The sequence below is a fragment of the Plasmodium vivax genome, chromosome 13, assembly GCF_000002415.2.
Source record: "Plasmodium vivax chromosome 13, whole genome shotgun sequence".
NCBI lineage: Eukaryota > Apicomplexa > Aconoidasida > Haemosporida > Plasmodiidae > Plasmodium > Plasmodium vivax.
This window is the reverse complement of record NC_009918.1, coordinates 1,709,367-1,730,177: the sequence shown is the minus strand read 5'-3', so window position 1 is coordinate 1,730,177 and position 20,811 is coordinate 1,709,367. Positions and strand designations below refer to the sequence as shown.

At 43.5% G+C, this 20,811-nt stretch overlaps 7 protein-coding genes across 7 annotated transcripts; 3 read left to right on the top strand and 4 right to left on the bottom strand.

Annotated features, from left to right (window-relative positions):
• Positions 1-1,749: 1,749 nt before the first annotated feature.
• PVX_086010 (hypothetical protein, conserved) lies at positions 1,750-3,359 on the top strand (the record flags this gene model as incomplete). The annotated part of the gene is made up of 2 exons (XM_001616815.1): positions 1,750-3,202; positions 3,300-3,359. Exons 1-2 carry the CDS (start codon positions 2,336-2,338, stop codon positions 3,357-3,359), a joined length of 927 nt encoding a protein of 308 aa, XP_001616865.1. The 5' UTR covers positions 1,750-2,335.
• A 583-nt stretch (positions 3,360-3,942) lies between these two features.
• On the bottom strand, positions 3,943-5,003 carry PVX_086005 (tRNA-dihydrouridine synthase, putative; the record flags this gene model as incomplete). The annotated part of the gene is made up of 1 exon (XM_001616814.1): positions 3,943-5,003. The coding sequence occupies exon 1, from the start codon at positions 4,963-4,965 to the stop codon at positions 3,943-3,945; it is 1,023 nt and encodes a 340-aa protein (XP_001616864.1). The 5' UTR covers positions 4,966-5,003.
• A 436-nt stretch (positions 5,004-5,439) lies between these two features.
• Positions 5,440-8,338, bottom strand: PVX_086000 (hypothetical protein, conserved). Its single transcript, XM_001616813.1, has 2 exons — positions 6,378-8,338; positions 5,440-6,203 (listed from the first exon to the last, which is right to left on the bottom strand). The coding sequence occupies exons 1-2, from the start codon at positions 7,837-7,839 to the stop codon at positions 6,148-6,150; spliced, it is 1,518 nt and encodes a 505-aa protein (XP_001616863.1). The 5' UTR covers positions 7,840-8,338; the 3' UTR covers positions 5,440-6,147.
• Positions 8,339-9,122: 784 nt separating this feature from the next.
• Positions 9,123-12,338, top strand: PVX_085995 (oxidoreductase, aldo/keto reductase domain containing protein; the record flags this gene model as incomplete). The annotated part of the gene is made up of 1 exon (XM_001616812.1): positions 9,123-12,338. The coding sequence occupies one exon, from the start codon at positions 9,123-9,125 to the stop codon at positions 12,336-12,338; it is 3,216 nt and encodes a 1,071-aa protein (XP_001616862.1).
• A 477-nt stretch (positions 12,339-12,815) lies between these two features.
• PVX_085990 (hypothetical protein, conserved) lies at positions 12,816-14,059 on the bottom strand (the record flags this gene model as incomplete). Its single annotated transcript, XM_001616811.1, has 3 exons — positions 13,780-14,059; positions 13,148-13,604; positions 12,816-12,963 (listed from the first exon to the last, which is right to left on the bottom strand). The coding sequence occupies exons 1-3, from the start codon at positions 13,832-13,834 to the stop codon at positions 12,816-12,818; spliced, it is 660 nt and encodes a 219-aa protein (XP_001616861.1). The 5' UTR covers positions 13,835-14,059.
• Positions 14,060-16,224: 2,165 nt separating this feature from the next.
• PVX_085985 (DNA-damage inducible protein, putative) lies at positions 16,225-17,415 on the top strand (the record flags this gene model as incomplete). The annotated part of the gene is made up of 1 exon (XM_001616810.1): positions 16,225-17,415. The coding sequence occupies one exon, from the start codon at positions 16,225-16,227 to the stop codon at positions 17,413-17,415; it is 1,191 nt and encodes a 396-aa protein (XP_001616860.1).
• A 1,506-nt stretch (positions 17,416-18,921) lies between these two features.
• PVX_085980 (hypothetical protein, conserved) lies at positions 18,922-19,989 on the bottom strand (the record flags this gene model as incomplete). Its single annotated transcript, XM_001616809.1, has 3 exons — positions 18,922-19,325; positions 19,517-19,653; positions 19,856-19,989. The coding sequence occupies 3 exons, from the start codon at positions 19,987-19,989 to the stop codon at positions 18,922-18,924; spliced, it is 675 nt and encodes a 224-aa protein (XP_001616859.1).
• Between the last annotated feature and the right edge of the window lie 822 nt (positions 19,990-20,811).

Below are 20,811 nucleotides of genomic sequence, written 5' to 3'. Positions count from 1 at the left end.
CAAATGGTATTGTCGCAAATGGTATTACCGCTTACGTGATTGCCGCCCACGTGGTAAGTGCGAAAATGCCTCATTTGACGTGAGAATAAAAAGCATACCATTTGCTCACCCCCCACGGGGAAGAAACCCGCCAGGACGTGTAACCCATAACACATCGCTCGTTTAATGCGAAGCAAGCCTCTTGGGCTTTTTCGCGCCGAATGGGTCAAATACCCGAGGAAGGATCTTCCCTGGTTCGTTTTCATCACAGCTGGTGGTTTTTCCCCTTTTATAGATCTCTCAATTGGTATACGCTCGCCCATCACCTCAGTTGAGTAAAGGCCCCTACTCCGGTTAACAATTCGCTCACACAGCATTCCACATGTTGCTTAAAAAAACCACACATTGGATAGCAGTCATTTTAAAGGGGAAAGCGAGTCCCTATTTTGACACCATTTGAGGGGGGCTCCAAAAATTGCACTTCATCTGTATAAGCGCATATATATGTACACACATTGATGTGGCAAAGTCGGTACCCCCCGAACATTTGAACGTCCGGGGGTACTTCGCCAATTTTGCCCCTTTTTGTTCCCCCCCACGGATGCACAATTGTACCTACCCCTAGGCAGATAAAGGCTAACAAGCTTCTTTTGCGAAGCAGCGTAGGGGGAGCGCACGTGTGAGAAGGCATCAACATGTATATATGTGCATACATATGGTAACTTCATGTTTGCTATCTCCCGCGCCCTCCTCAACATTGCTCCCCATGGCACACGGTTCACTTGTGTGCCCGCACTCCATGGAGTGTCCTTTTTAACAAAAGGATATAAGACCGTTAGCGGACCCCCACTTACGCCAAAAAAAAATGACACACCCCTCAATCGGGAAAAGAGAAAAAAACAAAAATGACATTTTTGCATTCACCATTTTGGTAAACAGAAACAACCCTTAACGCAGTGAGAAATAAATGGCGCAGCTGAGAGGCGATTGTCTACTGCTAAGGGGAAGGAGGAACGGGTTAAAAGGATGAGAAAAAAAAAAAAAATCAAAGCAAATGGAACAGTGTAAGAGAGAAACAAAGTGGACCCTCCCCCATAAGGGTGGTAAAGCGGCAGAAGTGGCGTGTCAACAGATAACAGATTGAGCACATCTTAAAGTCCAACCAGTGCCGCTAATTGTCTTTATTTATGCGTATGCCTTTTTTCTCTGTCGCGCGCCCAGCCCCCTTTGCAACCGCATGGAGGTGAGGAAAACGCTCCTTCCCACGCAAACGTACGCATAGGCGTACCTATACGCATGCACACATTTTAAGCAAGCGGCTTAAATACGGAACATACCTACTCGAATTATGTTGCCCTTTAACCCGAACGCGGCCGTCCCGGTTCTATAAAAGTGCCAACAATGGGAAAAACTCAAACGGTTTCATACGTTTTGATTAGCCTAGTCAAATGGGGAAATGTTCTTTTTTCTCCTCGCCCATTTTTCAAAAGACAGTAAATTTTTTTTCGAACGGTAAAAACACTCCAAGTACCGCAATGCTCAGCGGAGGAATTGTTAAATAACTGCGAGTAGTGATGATAATCATTTCACGCTTCTCAAAATTGATTTGTCATATTTATGTCACTTTGAGGTACACTCCTTTTTTTGCCATACATAATCGTATGTAGGCGCTGCTGCCTCTAATCCGTATTGCAATTTTTTTTTTTTTTTTTTTTTTTTAAATGACTACCTGTCTAATGTGTAAAAGCACAGAAGCGTCAATCTTTTGAAGAAGCATAGGCGCAAACCTTCACCGCCATCTTTGTGCCTTCCTAAAACTTATGCCTCACACTTTTGCAGTGAAAAAGGCCTATTTTGAAGAGCCATAAAGTGTAAAGATGACCGGTAAGTGAGTGTGCACTGACGTACGCTCACTTCCCTGCCAGTGTACGTGTTCACTTTTGAAGAATTCGCATTTGGAAAGGGGACTGCTCCAGCTGCTTCTACCGCTCCTACTGCTTCTACCCCTCCTCCGCGTCTCCCTCCCTTTGTACAAACCCCCTACGAGGAGCCTCCCCAACCCCTGCTATTCACCAATTTTGAATAAGGACAAAAAATTTACCCCTCCCCTGTTGTGAATCCGCCTAAACATAAAAGTGCACATTTTCATGTGCAAATTAGCGCCTTAATGTAAGGCAAATAAAAAGGGCGATCACATTCACCCTTGCCCCCTTCCGAATTATGCATCACTCATCGGTGTAGGTGCAATTCGGTAGTCTATCTTCATTTGCTACACATTTTCTTTCGTCACCTTCGATTCTTCGCTGCAACTCTGCTTCACTCAAAGTGAGCTGCCCATTTGTGTGTCTTCCCCACGATGAATAAGTACATGAGTTCGAGCAGCACCATTTTGAATAACAAAAAGAATGTAGAGAACGCCATAAAAACGAATCTGGTGGCGGAAAAAACTACCGAGGGGAGCAAGAATACAAAAAATGAAGAAATTTACTCGGAAATAAAAAAGAATTTGTTAAAATTAGAGAAGGTGTTTCTAGACAATGTACTTTTGCAAGTGAAAAAGAAAACCACGGCTGGCACCAAAAACTCCATTGAAAAATCAGCCATAAACGAATTAAACAAATACAAGAAAAATATCGAATTGTTAAAGAGTAAAGTAAGCATAGAAGACAATACGGACAAAATAGTCAAGCTTGAAAACAAACTGAAAGAAAATGAAGAAATTTTACAAAAACTGAATAATGATAAGGAGGGGCTGGAAAACATTTCCAAGCAACAGCTAAAAGCGATAGATGAAATTTGCCTAAACGAAACGCAACTGTCCATACAAACAAAATATGAAGAAATCAGACAATTAAAAGAGGAACTCATGAAATTAAAAAACACCTATATGGAAAATGAAAACATTTTGAAAAAAAAACAAGAACAGTTAGTCAACATAGACAGTCAGTTAAAGAAAAAAATTTTCGCCATTAAAAACGCGAAAAGTAGCAGCAACAGTAGCAGCGTCAATGCTAGCAGTAACAATGCCTCCACACTGAATAACAGCAAAACTATCTCGAATTACCAAATACAAACGTTGAAAGCACAAATAGACATGATAAATGATAATATAAATGCAGATACTCAGGGCTATGAGGAAAAAATATCCGAACTTGAGAGCAACATCAAGTCGTCCGAAAATGACATTGAGTTTTTAAATTCGCAAATCGGAGAAATAAAGAAGGTCAGAAAAAAAAAAAAAAATGTGCCTACGTTACTGCTTAGGCAACACCACTGCCCATTTGCACACATGTCCCCATTTCCTCTGCCCCCTTTTTCAGAACATTGAGAATGTCACCCTGGAGATAAAAAAAATGAGAAAGCAGAAAAAGGAAAAGTGACCTTTGCTGAAGAGTAACGCCTTTTCTTCGTTTCTAGCCGATGCCGCAAAAGGAGCAGAAAAAAAGGGAAACGTCTGCACAACGTCAGAAAAAATGCGGTACAATTCTGCCTGCACCGTTCATATTTTATTTATTTCTTCCTACCTGCCTTCTTTTTTTTTTTTTTTTTTTTTTAAAGAGCTAGCCAAAAAGGCTTCGCTTCATTTTTTAAATACTTCAAAAAACTGACGAAAAACCATTTGTCGACAACTTTCACCTTTTCAAAAACGACAAAAAAAAAGAAGAGCCGACTTGCTATGCCAAAGTTGTAAAAGGGCTAAATCATAAATGAGGAAATAAAAAACAAACTGACGAAAAAAGGAATAAAATGCCGCGCAAAAATGGACACTGGTTAGGCGAATAATGCGGCTAAGACAAACACGTGTTGTTGGGGGGTGTAGGCCCCTTAAAAAACTAACCCATAGGACGAATTAAAAAAAAAAAGCAGCGGAATACGCGTTACTACAAAACGAATGGGAAGCCATATGCATATGTGCACACGTGCGGGTATGTTGCCAGCGGGGAATCTGGCTTCCCTCCCCCCTCACTCGGTTTTCCTGTACCTCCTGTACCAACTGAGGGAGGACTCGGTGAGGACGCCGCTGCTCCTTTTCTCGTTCAAAATGGAGCGAAAGTTTACATAGTCATCCAGCGAGTGGCAATTATTCAGCATGTCTCTCAAATCGGTGTGCACTTGAAAATACTTATATAACATTTTAAACAAATGTCCTTTTAAATATTTTGTGTTCGACTCGTATTGTAAAAACAAATCGTAATACTCATTCACGACATCCACTGTGTGTACATTTTGGTTTGAAAAAAAATAGGGTTTTTCGAGTAAAATTTCTGCACACATAACTGCGTCGGCTTTGGTATAATTTAGGCATTTTTGTATATCTTCAAAATGCTCGATGGATCCATTAGCTATTATTGGGATGTTTAATCTTTCCTTTATTATTTTAATAATTTCATAATCACATTGTTTAATATTTGTGCCTTTTTCCTCCTTTGTCCTTCCATGAACGGTAATCATTTTGACATTACGACTCTGTAAATCATAACACAGGTTTAACGTTTTCTGATAATCTTGGTCAATTTTTCTTATTTTACAAGTAATTGGGATATTGCAATTATTCGTTATGTCTGACACTAAGTTCACCACTTCGTCGTGCTTTTGTAGTAAGAAGGCTCCATAATTCCCCTTTTTGGCAATTTGCTGGGGACACCCCAAATTCAAATCAACAGCGTTCACCTCATTCTTAATATACTCAATTGCGTTTAAAATAATTTTCGAATTGTTCCCACAAAACTGCGCAATTACAGGTTCATCTTTTTCGCAACTTTGAAAATAACTTTTTCGATATTTTTCATGCTCCACAAAATTTTTTGCATGTAACATGGGGGTGAAAGTCAAGTGACAGTTGTAATTTCTGCATAGCAATCGAAATGCTAATTCGCTTAAGTCCACCATGGGAGCTAAAATGTGCTTGGGTTTTCCAATTTGTTCCCAAAACGTTTTTTCATACTCCTTTTTCTGCACAGGTTCGTCCGATTCGTCTTCTTTCATTTTGCCTCTGTTCTGATGATACAAGTGGGGCGTCCTCCTCAGTTAGAAATTGCATATACAATTTTGAGTACCCGATGTGGTGCATAGATTTCTTCGAACAGTTTCGTGCTTTGGGGTTGGGTCAAAGATAAATGGGGGGGGTAGTACGGGATTCACCTTTGTGTGGCAACTGGGCTCTCCCCCTTCAAATTCGCTCCTAAGATCGCGCTTACCAGTGGGCACGCTTAACTCTCATGCGAGCACTTCTTCACGCACGTTGGGGTTTCTACCTTTGCCCTACCACTGCGCGCTCATAATTTGTTAAGTACTCCTACGGTCCGCCTGAATTTAACCTTTCAGTACAGATCAAATGGATAGGATGCCACGTGCGTGTTACTAGCCTAGTCAAAATGGTTCGCAGATTTGCTTGCTGCCAATTACCATTATTGTTACAGCTTACATTTTGCTGCTACGTTTATGTTCGTAAGAAGGTATGCATCCACGTGAACACGTACACGCATATGTTTATTTATATGCGGCTGTTCCGCGTGGCGGTGAATCCCCTTGTGGCGCTCTTCAAATTGGGGCTAATTTTAAAAAAGTTAAAAAAAAAATTGCTGTCAAAAGGGAACACACAAATTGAGCAAAAAATGAGAAATGGATGAATTATTCGCAAAAATAGCCAAAACGGTTAGCACTCCACACGTGGTGAAAAAAACGCCAAAACGACTTCACTTCATTGTGGCGCAAAATTTATTTTTTGTTTTTTCTTCTAATATGTAAACTTCTGCTCGTGCATTGGGGCAAAGTGACGAAACGGGGGTAGAAGTGAATGCGCTCCGCTGGGAACGCTTCGACAAAAAAGGGAAATTAAATTAACAGGTAAAAGGAACCCACAGAAAACTGCTAACACTAACGCCAACGCCGTGAACGCTGTTATGCGCTTAGGAACCTACACAACATGCGCACTCTTGCGTATATTTACGCAGCAGAGGCGTAAATTTGCAGAGGACCGTGCGGGGCGCGCTTCCTTCCCTCTCCTCGAAGAGGCACAAAAGTACCCGGCGGTAACAATTTTAAAGTGAAGGAGAAACACGTCAAAGGAAAAAGCGGCAAAGGGGAAAAAAGGCAACTTTGCGAAGGCGCATAAAATGAAGCCTCAAATGGGGGACACCCCGGTACACAGCAAATGGAGAGTTCCCCCTAAGGAATTTCGTCCTCTATCGTGGTGTGCTTCCAGTAATTTATCAATCCGATATCTAAAAAGGGGGGGAAGAAAAAGTAATGTGGCTTAGCAGGGAGGTTATTGCTGTTGCTGCTGCTACTGCTGCTCTTCAAGGGTGACTTGCTGAGGGGGAAACCCCACGTCGCCCGAGCTGCCGCGAAGCAGAGAAACCGCCTAGCAGTCAAACGAGGCATGAATTCTACATTACCCATTTGCTTCGCGCCGTCAAAGAAGGCATGCCGGTCGAGGGTGACCACCTCTCCAGCCAACTTCCCACGATCTGTTAATTTGATCTGATGCAATTGGCCTGCACTCCTATCGACAAAAAGTATACACTCATCATCCCCATCAAGTGATAAAAAGATGAAAGATAAAACCTCCTGTTGAAGAGGAAAAAATGAAATTTCTTCCTTATTAAAAGTTAACAAATGGCTGCCATCTCCACTTATGGCTAGTGGGATGATTAAAATTCCTTTCAAATTTTCTGCAGTGGCGTAGATTGTCCAAGTGCTTTCCTTAAAAATCAACGTGTTGATAACAAACTTATATTTTTTCAAATGGACCGAATTGCCAAAGGGGGCCTTCCACTCTGCCAGTTTGCACAAAAAGGAGGAGTCAAAATACAACGTGTCAATAATATCCTTCGTCTTAATGTCCCACATGTGGAGGTAGCAATCCGCGGCGGCAGAACAAAACGTTTTAGAATTTATCAAAACGAGGGAAGTGATAAATAACTTGTGATTTAAATAAAAGTTGTATATTTGGTTTATTTTTTTATTTTTCACAATTCTTATTTTTTCATCTCTGTCTCCTATTATTAAAAAGTTGCTGTCGTAGTGTAGCGATATGACTGCAGAGTTGCACGCGAGGATTGGGTACATCAGCGTTTCGCTTTGGAAGCACTTGGCGTAGTGCCGCTCCAGCTTTTCCTTCACCTGGGCGAGTTTGCCCGACTGCCCTTCATCACCTCCCGAGTGGCCTCCTTCTGAGTGACCTCCCTCCGCTTTATCTTCTTCCTCGTTATTTTCTTCCTCCCCCTCCTCCCCCTGAAGCATGCGCTCGAAATTATTCATGAAAAACAAATCCTCGTCATTTTCCTGGATGTCGTTCAGCGAATCCTGCAGGTAGCTCAACTTGGTGGTGCAGCAGGAGAGGCTCGTCGTTGAGGCTTCACCCACCGTTGGGGCTTCCCCCATGGTGGGGGTCCCCTGCGCCACCAACTTGAGGTCAAACAGGTACACGTCTCCATACTTGTCAATGAAAATTATTTCGAACTTCTTGTCTTCCTCCTGCACATATTTTAAAAAATACGCCTTCACGATTTTTTTCTTATGCACAATTTTGTGGCACACGGACCACTGCTCATCATAAATCACTATCACTTTATCATCCCCAGTTGTCAAGAAATATTTTTTAGTTCCATTTTTATTAACATCTAATGATCTAATAGCATTTTCATGCTCATCAATTTTTTTTACAAATTTTTTTTCCTTCAGGGAATAAAATATCAGACTGCTGCCATATGCGTAGATGACCTGGTCGTTGTGCAAGAGTATTGGCGAGTTGGCGATGCTTGGGTAAATGTACTTTCTTTCCTGCTCGTCTATGGGATCCTCATTTGCTTCGTTCTCCGTGGGGGTAGACCGGCTTCCATATTTTCGCTTTCTCATTTTAAAGCAGTACACTAGTGTGATAGGTGGAGATTCCTTCTGGGGGGATTATTATACTTGCCATGCGTGAAAGGATACCACTTTGGGTTGTGTGCCTTTTTATGCATGTTCACTGGATTAGGGGGGGTATGTCCTATACGCCCTGCTGCTCCTTCGTTGGGTAGCCCCTCCAATTAATACTTTCGCCTAAAGCTAGGGAGGAGGCCTCTGTGGCACAACTACCCAAACAAGAGTGGGATAAACAAAAGGGGAAAGTAGAGCGAGGTATTATTCACTCCATAAGGAACATTTCTTTTTTTTTTTTTTTTCTCGTTGGCCACCGTATTAAAAGGTACGTGCTAATTTTGGCAAACTAATTAGCTACAAATGTTCTGTACTTCCAAGTTGGTTAAAAAAAAAAATGATAATTGCCAGGGTAGTTCCTCAAAAGATGTGCTTTCTGTTTCTGTGAATACATTTTTGTTGCAAATGTGGGCAACATTTGTACATGCTTGCATCTAGGTTATATATATGTAGGCAGATATCCAATGGTTTCTTTTTTTTTTTTTTTTTTTCTCTGCTGTGCGTAGATGTTCGCAGAAAAGCCGCGCATAAGGTGAACATGCAATTATTTTCCTTAATTTTTTTTTTTTTTCCTCCATTTGTTTGCCAAACCTGGGGCTTTTCCTTTCACTCGATCAGCTCGCAGCAAGTCCTTCCTTTTTGTGATAAATTTATTCTGACTGCTGTTGGGCCCATTGCGACCATATTCCCCCATTCTGCACTCCTCAGAATGGTAACTTTTTTTTTTTTTTTTTTAACCCGCTAGGTCAAATTGAAAAAAAAAAATGCAACACTAACATGAGCTTACTAAGTTTGGAGAAGTCTTCACAAGAGAGCGAAACTTTTGGCTCTTTTATGGCAAAGCGTAAAAAGAAGGGAAGAGATAAAGCAGGGATAACCAACGTACCATTCTTCTCGCCATACCTTCAAGATAACTAACTTTTCAAGATGAAATTGAAGGAACAGGGGGATTGCGCGGGGAAGATATACCGACGCTTGTGCCGAACGGTGTTCCTCAAATAGGAGGACAAGCACATGCCTGAGCGTGAAGTCGCGGAAGGGATGAGTGTGCACAAGTGCGTATGCGCATGTGTGTACGTGTGTGTGCTGTGTGTCACTGTGTTATTGTGTTCTTGTGGGCGCGCCCTCGCCGCTTTGCACCCCCGAACCTCCGACCCACCGACCTGCCAGTTATGAAAACGAAAAGGACCTCCTTCGTAGCTATCTGCGCGTGGTTCCTTATGGAGACTTTTTCCTCTGTGCGAAAGAAAAGAATTCCCAGCACCCCATTTTATCCAACAGACAAACACACGTGTAACGTTAAAATCGTTCCAAGGAGGAATAAATTTGTGAAGATAAAATTCCCAGACGAGGGTTCGTCTCCTCAGGATAGGCGACTTCCCTACCTTTATCTCAACGGAAATGTTATTACCCACGTGCAGTTAGGACCACGAAAGCGGCGTCAATCTAATGGCGATGCATCGCTCCGGGGCAACCCTGCGAGAGGAAATGTATGGCCTACAAAGTTGTACGCGAGGAGGAAAAACGTTGGGGATACCGCTGAACAACCGGAAAGCACAGAAAAGGATGAAGTGGTAAAGGGCAAAGTAAAGGCCCGTCGGGGAAGGAAAAAAGGGGAGGAAAACCCCCCTATGGAGAATGGAAGCGGTGGTGCGGCGGTTGAGGGGGCAGAAAGGGGGGGGGATCAAGTGAGCGCGGATAAAGGGCAAGCCAAGGGGGAACGCAAAAGGGGCGCAAAAAAGGGTGCCAGAAAGATCGCAAAGAAGGGTACCAAAGAGATGGCAAAAAGGAGTGCCAGAAAGACCGCCAAAGGGGGCACAGACGGGGGAGAACCCCTCCAGCGAACCGCCGCCCCGGGGGAGTCCAGTGAAGACCAGTTTGACGACGACGAGGCGGGCGAACATTTTGCGGACGAGTTTGCCGTGGAAGACGAAAAAGGGGAAAACGCACCGCGGGGGAAAAAGGGACGCAGGAGGGGAAGTCAAAAGGGGGGCAAAGCAATCGGCACGGAAGGCGAAGGAAAGGCGGACAACTCGGAGGACGACATCGCCCCAAAACAGCAGGGGAACAACTCGCAGGACGACCTCGCCCAAAAGGAGCAGGAAAAACTGGAGAGGGAACGCAAAATTGAATTCATCAAAAGGGTAGAATTTATGCTCGAGGAAGACGAAAAAAATGAAAAGCTGTACGAAGAGAGAGAGGACATTGAAAAGATGCGGTTCGGAGAAAAGCCACCCCCAGGAAGCCAAGAATTCATGGACACGATTTTAAAAAATGTGCGCACGGAGCAGCAGACAGACGCACCAAATTCGAAAACTCAAAAGGACAAATACGACCTGAGGAAAAAACACCTTTTTTACGAACTGCTCCGAATTAGCAACTCCAACAGTTTCCACACAAAAAAAATTTACACGCACGCCGATTTGATATATGGAATGAAATACAGAAAGTTGGGAGAAAGTAACCTGTGCGTAAGTGAACTCTGCGTAGGAACGAACATGTATGAAAATGAAAACTTCATCAGCAAGGACGATGTGAATGTCCTGCTGAACATGGCATTTTACGAATATGGAATAAATTTTTTTGATATCTGTGAATATGACCCATTTCCACATGACCCAGTCAGCTACAAAAAGGGGAAAAATAAAAACATGAATTTATTCCTCAAAGATAAGAAAAGGGAAAACATCATCATAAATCTACGAATGTGTTCCTCAAGAAATGTGGACAAAATTACCAATGGAGAATATTACCTAAGTTGGATTATGCAAGATCTGAAGGATGACAGTCCTACCTTTTACAATATGGAAGAAAGGCTGGATAAAATTTTAAAAAATTTAAATACCAATTATGTGGACATTTTAACCATCGATATGCCTGAACGGTACATACCAAATGGCGCAAAGGGGGAAGACACTTACGTATGGGGGTTTGAAAATTTGAGTTCCTCACAGGGTATACAAAATGGCAAAAACGTAATGTCGATAGAAGAACAGTTTGACATTTTGGAGAAGTTAATTCTCAAAGGGAAGGTAAAACACATTGCTGTTTCGAACGAATCCGTTTGGGGAATATACCAGTGGTGTAGTTTGGCAAAAAAAAAAAAAAAAAAATATATGAAAATTGTATGTACACAGAATTTGTACAATTTGTTACACAGAAATGAGGTGGAGTCATCCGGCCTTGTAGAAATGATGCTGCGGGAAAATTTTAATGTACCTCTTGTTCCTTACGGGTTGCTAGCTGGGGGAATACTAACAGGCAAGTATTTAGACCCGGAGAGGTACCACACTATGGGCCCGGACACCCTCCTGGGGGATGACCAGCTCGATCACGACTTGGATGACTCTAAAGGGAACAAAGCCGAGGATTACGGGTATTTATCTTACGGCCCAAGGAATGGCCGCTGCAATAAGTACCCATATCTGTACAAATCACACAGGTGTGTGTGGGCCCAAGACGCGACAGCCGAATACATGAAGTTAGCTAGATCGCACGGAATGTCCCTAGCACAGCTAAGCTTAAGCTTCGTTTATAGTAGACCCTTTGTTGCTTCCTCCATAATAGGCCCCAGAACCATAGGCCAGCTAAAAGACTCCGTCTTTGCACTTAACTACCCAATGTATCAACACACAGAGTGGGATTTGCACGAAATTTTCCTACGATATAGAGGGTGCACCATGGATGGAAATACAATTCTTAATAGCCTTAAAGACCCAAACAAAACTAGCCAAACGGCTTTCTACAAAAGTGCAAACATCCCTATACTTAGTGGAGGGACCCACTGGAATAATTACCCCCTCCCTTTTTTTAACAAAAGGTATGAGTACACTGATCTGAAGGAAGAACACGATCGCATAAAATCCACCTTTGGATTGAATGACGAGCCGAATGATTCAAACTTCATCAGCTCCCGGATATGGGTCGAAAGGGAAAAAAAAAAAGGAGAGTACTTCGCCCTAAAAGAAAGCAAACTGTTCGAGTGGGACAAATACAAAATCTACAAAGGAGTAATGACCAAATTAAGTAACAAGGAGAAGTACCTCTACGATACCTCCGACTTCCATTTCTACTATAAGGGTAACAACATCTCGGTGGTCCCTACCGATGAGGAGATAACGAATTTTTATGAAAACCGGGAAAAGGTGAAGAAGGTCATCAGCCAAACCATAAATGACTGCCAAGAGCTGTATCAGTATCAAGAACAGTTGGGCCAGGAAATGCCCGACATTTTTAACAACCTTAACATTGATTTGATTTATAAGCAGCTGTTGAACAGGCACAATATTAACCCTTTGGATAAGGACGAACTGGATTCCATATACCGGTATATTAAGCTAACCCCCGAGGAGTTAAAGACGGAGGATTTCTGGTACATCTACAAGTACAACCCGCTCGACACGTCCTTTGCCTTCCGCACGGGCACCGAGCCGTGAGCCACCACTGGGGGGTCACCGCCACTGGGTAGGCTCTTCTGTGTTTCTCGGAAGACCCCCCCCCAACTTTGTCCTCTCCCAAACTGTAATCGAACGAGGGGGCTACTTCGCTGCGCCTAGCCAGTGGACCCCTTTTCCCTTTATCATTTCTATCAAGAAGGAGATGGTGCGCCTCCCCCCCTTAAAAGGCTGCTCCTTCCGTTTTACTCTCCCTTTTTTTAGTGACAAATTTTATTCAGTTATTATTTTTTTACATGCATCCCTTTGGTTATGCATTTCCGTTTCGCGTTGCGTCTTTTTAATTTCTTTTTTTTTCATATGCGTTGTTTGGCGCGTGTATCGCTATGATGTAGGAAGTTACAGTGATATTCAAACGGTCGGGGCAGTTCATCCGTGGGAACCGCTCCAACTGCGACTCGCGTGGGGGGCAAATCTGCAACAACTCACCTGCCAACTGTGGAAGCCCACTTCGGCACCCTATGAGCGCGCCTTCTTAGCATAAACGACGGCACATGAGTACTTCTCCAGGGGGGAGCCACCCCCCCCCGAGTTGACTTGTTCTATTTCTTCTTCGCTCAGGGGGGGTGAGCACATGCCGGGGGGCAAATCGATTAGGTCGTTATATCTGCGTGCGTTGGGGAGGGAGGCGGCGCGATGGGTGCAACGGCATCTATGTGAAGGTGCGCACAGGGGCAAAAGGGTGAAGCGGGAGGGGCAAGCGTACGCAAAGTGATGCAAATATATATATACATACATATGTGTTTTTTTTTTTTTTTTCTCCTCTTGGAGACTCCTCCCACCCCACTTACATCACCACCGTGTCAGGGTCGTACTTGTTCCTTTTCCTCAAGTGGGCGGTCTTATTATCCGATTGACTTTCACAGCTCTGTTCATGGGTGGGGGTACTTTCACCCAAGTGGGTACGCCCTACATTTCCGCCATCTTCGCATTTGGTGATGACCTCCTCGTCGGTTACGCCATCCGCAGTGCTCATTTCCACCTGGGACTCTTCCCCTTCATCAGGTTCGTCCTCATCACTATCATTCAAAATTAATTTGTCGCTTTCTTCATCACTCTGGTAATCCTCAGATTGGTGTCCGCTCAGTTGTACGCTTGAAGAAGTTGACAGGGCACTCCGCTCTTGACTCATAAAATGATTCACATGTGTCTTTCCTACGCACTGCTTGTTTACCCTAGAGAGGCCTCTTAGGTGGTGCAAAAGAGGGACTCCCCTCTGCTGGAATGATTTTACACTTGGGCCATTGTCTACACGTGGTTAGGGTGGGGGAAACATCCAGTTTGTGAGCGAAAAGAATGACGAACAGGTAGCATCACAGAAGGGGGAAAAACGAGAGCAGCAGACGAAACTACAGTGCAGCGTGATGCCGCTAACGCTGCTAACGCAGCTAATGTTGCTATATTGTTTCTTTTTAATGGTAACATGCTGCTAGGAGGAGGTGCCAAGAGCAACTGCGGGTGCTGATACGGAGTGCCATCTCTGGAGGCCAACGGACGCGCAAATATAAAGGGCGTAGTACATGTATGCTTGGCTATAGCCCCATACTACAGGTGACAAAAAAAAAAAAAATGGACCCTCTTTTTATAGCATCACGGTTATGTAACTTGTTCCGTAATTTTATCACCCTCTTCGCCAATTTGGAAAAATGTGTTAAGTGGCACTTCGAAAAAGTACACCTACAAAATTGCAGCAATTGTGTACTCGTCAAATTTGACATTTTTTTTTTTTTTTTTTTTTTTTTTGGGAAAGAGGCGCTGCTATGGCGAAGGGCTTTTTAAATTAAAATTCATCACCCTTTTGGAACCCACTTCGCGTTGGAATCTTTGTGGGGGCAAACGAGCCGCATGTGAATACTCCCCCGCGAGGAGTAAACTTGCACATGCATAGTGACAGGTTGAACCAACCCAGGGGCATAATTCCCCCCCTCGATTATTCACGCCATGTTTTCCCCCTTTCTCGCCTTCACAAAATGCACACAAGTATTGCAATTTTTTGGAGGGTTTCCAAATGGCGAAAATAAACATTGTTAAGGAAAGGACCTTTATCACAATTTCGTCACCTTTGCTTTGGAAAGCGGGAGAGCTGAATGATCTGCACGACGTCGTGCTTCGTTCAAAAGGGTTAACCCCGGGTGAGACGTGCCAAGGGGGGTTTTCTGCCTGAGGAATAAAATATGCTTATCTGCACATATACCTCTAGGTATGTATGTGTACATTCCTCGCTTATGTCAAGTCCGTTTTTTTTTTTTTTTTAACACCAGAGTGGATATAGCACAACTGTTGCACTTGCAACGGTTCATTTGTGCGAAAAGAGAAAGATGGCCAATTGGGGTTGCCCCCCATGCAAGGGGTAAAGAGTCAGCGGCTAAGGCGAAAGATTGGCATGCACAAACAGAAAAAGGACAGCTACTAAGTGGCGAAGTAGCCAAGTGACTAACCAAGGGGCCAACCGAATGGATGCGCCATACAACACGCGTAAAAATGTGCACCAAAAGGACCCCCCATTCTGCGCTCACTTTTGGAATAATTTTTTCCCAAGTTGGCACAGATTTGGGATGATTGCGGCGGGTGGAGGTTAAAGACCCCCTTCTGCTCGTTCACCTGAGCAGGCTACCCACCATATGTTCCCCTACACATACACCCAAAAAAACGACATGCGAGCGGCACATTTTGTGGAAACCACCCTCTGCGGTTAGTGCATGGGACGCGTTAACATAATCTGCCAGCGAAAGGGTTATGTCGCGAGATCCAATGTTCCTCCTACCACATGCTGGTGATGCACATGAGAAAGTGCACAGTGTGGTATGCACCTTCCATACGCACGCGTGTTCCCCATGCAGGGACGTCCTCCCCCACAGGTATTTGCTCTCCCACTAAGATACCGCTTTGCACGGAGGGGCACCCTCCATCCATACACCCAACCGTTGTTCCATGTGCAAATGGATACTGCAAAAAAAAAAAAAAAAAAAATCCCCCCTTCATGTCAAAAGTGTGACATTAAAAAGTGGAAAAATAAAAATGAGGAAAAATTTCTTCATTTTGTTATCCCTTCAAAAATTACGCTGAAACATTTGCACTTCCATCTTGTGGATTTCAAAATTTTAGAAAACGCTGCATTCACGTCATGGTTGAAAATTCCTGCATGAAAAAAGAACGGGGAAAAAAAAAAAAGGAGAGTTTGCGAAACAAAATTTCTTTGTACGTGGCCCTATTTGATTGTTTTTTATTTCTTACCACATATTGTACGTCATGTTATATTTTTTTTCTTCGTGCCGTTCCCGCGCGTTGTGTTTTTTCCTGCATTTTTCCTGTATTTTTGTTTTCGTTTCGTTTTCGTTTAGCTTTCCTTTCGCGTTCACCTTGTTTTTGTTTTTCCACGCGTTTCACATCGAGCATACGTCGCCCTCCCAGCGCCACACAGCTGTGCAGCCATAAAACCCGACGTTCCTTCAAGCGAAAAAATTGACATATGCGCGCAGGCGATCAGTTCCAAAGTGCACACCTGTGAAGGGCCTACTTCCCACTTAACGCGTCCACTGTTTCCTCCTCGCCGCCTCCATTTCTGTTTCCGCGTAGGGTATCTTCAAAACGTGCGTTGTGTTTTTACCTCCCTGGGTACCCCCGTTCGGTAGTAGGTTCATCACTCCACCGCTTAGCCACTCCACCGCTTAGCCACTCCACCGCTTAGCCACTCCACCGCTTAGCCACTCCACCGCTTAGCCACTCCACCGCTTTGCCACTCCACCGCTTAGCCACTCCACCGCTTTGCCACTCCACCGCTTAGCCACTCCACCGCTTTGCCACTCCACCGCTTAGCCACTCCACCGCTTAACCACTCCACCGCTTAACCACTCCACCACTTGCCACAATGGTCTTCATCACCATCTCCGACGACAGCAAGATCATAACCAGCCTGGACGTGCACGAAGACACGGAAATTTTCACCATCGTGAACATTATCGAAAATGACTTCGCGCTAAACATGAACGAAAACGAATTGACGTACAACGGGGCGCCCCTCAACAAATTCGACACGGTGAAGAAGCTGAACATAAATGAAGGGGACCTGCTCTTCGTGAGGAAGAAGTTGAGTCTGGATTTGATGCCCCAAGGGAATGTTAGCACTCAGGAAGGCATGGCAGGAATGGCAGGAATGGCAGGAATTGCAGCAGCGGGGGTAGGGGCGGCTTCGCCCTCCACAGGGGCTGGAATCACGCCCATCCCTGGTAGCGGCGTCAACGCGGGAGGGTTAAACAATGCAGCGTTTAACGCGCTGATGGAGCATTTCCGCACATTTCAAGAAAACGAATATATAAAAAAAGAAACCGAAATTTTACTAAACATAAAAAACGACAGAGCCAGGATGAGTGTCCTACAATTACAAGACAAACAACTGTATGATGCTATAGCTAGCCAAAATGTAGAAGAAGTAAAAAAAAATGTAAAAGAAAAATTGGAAAGTGAAAAAAAAGAAAAAGAAAGAGAACAACGTATGTACGAAAATGCACTGAAAGATCCACTCTCAGAAGATGCACAAAAATATATTTATGAAAATATTTATAAAAATCAAATAAACTCAAATTTGGCATTAGCACAGGAACATTTCCCAGAAGCATTTGGAGTTGTTTACATGTTATACATTCCTGTTGAAATAAATAAAAACGTCGTTCACGCTTTTGTAGATTCGGGAGCCCAGTCAAGTATCATGTCCAAGCAGTGTGCAGAAAAATGCAACATTTTGAGACTAATGGATAGGAGATTTACAGGAATTGCCAAAGGAGTTGGTACCAAATCCATTTTGGGGAAAATACACATGGTCGATATAAAAATTGGAAACTATTTCTACGCCGTTTCGCTAACCATCATTGATGAATATGATATTGATTTTATTTTCGGCTTGGATTTGCTGAGGAGACACCAGTGCCGGATCGACTTGAAGAAAAACGCCCTCGTCATTGAGGATAATGAAATTCCATTCTTGCCGGAGAAGGACATCATTGCGAATTCGTCCCACAGCATTGACTTCGACGACACCAAGGAGTCTACGGGCGGGGCATAGTCGAGAAGCCGTTGAGAAGATTGAGAAGCGGTTGAGAAGAGGTTAAGAAGCGGTTAAGGCGCGGTTGAGAAGCGGGTCGAAGTTTTTTTACCCCCCTTCCCCGTGTGTGCAGCTTTACCCATTTGCCCAATTTGTATAAACTTTTTTTTTTTTCCCCCACACCTGAGCTAAACTCCCCCATCTCAAATTTCGCCTTCCCACGAGTGTACCAGCAGAGGACCTTCAATTTTACGTGGCACCACCATTTGGTATCCCCCCCCGCTTGATCAAACCATCTTGTGTGTAACCAATCAAGAGCCGTTTTTTTTTTTTCTTTTATGCGCATGGAAGGTTCCCCCCAGGAATAGCCAATTCGGCACAGCACTAATTGTGCCTCCCAAAACGCTAACATGTAGGATGAAAAAACTCTTTTCGAGGAGAAGCACTCCTGCCTCTCGTTGGTACTGCATGTGGGTGAAATTTGTCACATATCCGATGGAGGTTAACCCATTTGAAGGAGGCACACCGTTTGATGTTTTGAATAGCCATCTATCTACGCATGTATGAATGCACATGTGTGCTACTTTACTATTTTATTATTTTATTTTTTCCCATTTAAACTTATTACCCGTTCCGCCGCACCTCGCGGCAACTCCAAGCATGTAAAAAAAAAAAATTAACATTCCGCGGTAAACCGAATTACTACTGCCAAAGGGGAACCCCTTTTAATTTTACAGATCATGGGAAGGGGCCTCAAACGCGAAGAGTGCGATCCTGTTCCCCTGTCTGCGTGCAACGACATCGCTTTGTTTCACCGCATGCGTTTTTGTGGAACGTGGGGAGTCCCATATTTTCACCTCCACTACGAAGTCGCTATGCGTGGAATGCCCCAAATAAAATGATTCAAAAGGCCACACGTGGGAAGGAAAAAACGGGGCGCTACTTTCAAGTGTAAATCCACAAAGAAGCCACTTAGCTGAGAGCTTAAAAAGAAAAACACATAACTTTTGACAACTTTTATTTTTCGTTTTTATGTTAACAGGTGAATAAAAAATGCGCAAAGAAAAAAAAAAAAAAAAAAAAAAAAAAATAATTTGAAATTCATAAAAAATTATTTCACAATGATAAACAAAAACTTAACAGCATACAAAAAAATATTTTTTACGAATCCAGTCGGGTTTCCTCTCATACGCGTATGGCGGTGTGCGCGCGCTTTGCTTAACTGTATGCATTTGTGTGTTCGCGTTGACCGCGTTGACTGTGTTGACTGTGTTGCCAACTTGCTGAGGGGTGCGTATGAGCATTATGTATGCCGAGGGGAACACACGCATATAATGGGGTTGGGAGGTGAAGGGACACGGCCGCCATTATGCTCCCCCAGAAAAAATAGCACATATGCGATGCTGCCTTCCGCCATTATGTTCCCCCAGAAAGAATAGCACATATGCGATGCTGCCTTCCCGCCATTATATTCCACCGTAATAAACACACACAGGGAACGAATTCCTCCGTTAGAGGTACGTCTCCTCACAAGTAAGTCACGGGGCCATTTATCCATTCCAAAAATTCTCTTTCATTTATGGAACATTTCTGGTGCTCATCTAGGGCATTAAAAATGATAAATAAATCCAAAAAGTCAAAATATATATATCCATTGGTATGGTCTGAACACATCCTATTGAATTCTTCAAATTGCATTCCGTGGTCTGGATCTGCTACGCTATATTTTCTGTAACAATCAATGTAGGCTCCCTTCGATACCAGCTTGATCGTCTTTTTTAATTTTTCCAATCTTAATGATTTTCTTAATGCGATTAAAAAGCCAACTACGGCAACTCCTAGGATAAAGCTACTGAATAGGATCACCCAAAACGATCTAAAGAAGGTAACCTTTTTCGAGTGAGGCCATAGGTTCAGACACGACATCGATCCTGCAAAAGGGGGGGAGGAAGGACATTCGTGGCAAATAAGCAAACCGGTTTGTAGTGTTTTCATATCGAGGGGTTAGCAAATGCGGATGCGCTGTGAAAATAGAGAATACGCAACGGGGGTAGAGCCATGTCTTAAGAGGCATGTGCCCATGCCGCGTTTGGCGCTTCCTCCTCTTTCGCCGCTTTCTCACCTAAGAAGAAGAACCAAACTGCCTTCCCCGTCAAGCGCGTTAAAAATTTGATGTACTTCCTTATCATAATCCTGTGCTTTGCGGCCCATCTGGGCGTTCCCGGGATGTCCAAAATCATCATGATAAGCCCCATGGTTCTGTAAAAGGGGGGAAGGCAAATGGGGGAAATGCAAGTGGTTCGTATAGGGAGAAGCACACTGCGAGCTGCATGTAGACATGAAGGGCTTTCCCCAAAGGGGCCCTCAAATCTGTTCACTCGCAAAAAGGATTCGCTTCAAACCGTTCCATTGCCACTCAATCAGTGCCACCCACTCAGTGCCGCTCGTTGCGGCTACTTACATTAAAAAGGTGGAGACCACAAAATTGGTGAAGTAAAAATATCTTAACGATTCCAGTAACGATACGGTGCCACAAAAAACGGTCATTACTCCGGAGGAAAAGAATAACGTTTGGTACCTCACATTTAATTTCATCAAAGTATTTTCAATGGTTTCTCCTCCCTTTTCCACCTTCTCGGCGATGTGTGCCCCGTTGGTTTCATCTTCTCTTTCTTTGCTGTTCAATAGGCCTTGGTATTCTGCAATTTAGGCAAAATGGGGGGCATGAAAACAGTGTTGGTGGCGCGTTTTCATGCATTGCAATGTGCCTCTAAGCAAAATAGTCGGGTTCACCGCAAAGGTGAAAACGGCGCGACGGTAGAAGTATGATCATCACGCCGTGGGGGGGAATTATGTGCAGGAAAAACGTGTTAAAAGCTCCCTACTGAATACTGCCCCCCATCAATAATTATAGGGTACATCAAAAAGACCCTCTCAGTGTGGAAAAAAAAAAGAAGAAGCACATAAGCACATGCATACGTAGAGGTATAGGCACACAGGTGTGCATACAAATGTAGCACTCATTTCTTCATACCTGAATCCATTTTATCCTCTTACTTTTGGGTAAATGTTTCTTCTTGTTTCCCTCTTTGGATCCCAACTGGTTACTTTTACACTTTTTATCCCTTTTATTTCTTTTTTTTTCGTTTTCTGCTTTTTTTCCCCCACTTTATGCGATATGCTTATGCGGAGAAACGCAAACTGGAGTTACAGAATGGGAAAAAAGAATCGTGCCAATTTTCCAAAAATTTTTTTTAAAAAATATTAAGGTAAAGGGGCAAATTATTGGGGCATAAAAAAAGGGTAAAAAAAAAGGCATGTAGTTGGGGCATAAAATGAGGGCAAAAAAAAAAAAAAAAAAAGGCAAACAGGGAGTGCAAAAAAAGGCAAAAATTACGCGAATGTGGAAAATAAAAT

What these genes read in the sequence shown, in the direction of transcription:
- PVX_086000 (XM_001616813.1), bottom strand. Translation starts at nt 7,839, where the DNA reads ATGAGAAAGCGAAAATATGGAAGCCGGTCTACCCCCACGGAGAACGAA. An exon ending in TGACGGCGCGAAGCAAATGG is followed by an intron (nt 6,204 to 6,377) that starts GTAATGTAGAAT and finishes CCCCCTTTTTAG; the next exon opens with ATATCGGATTGATAAATTAC.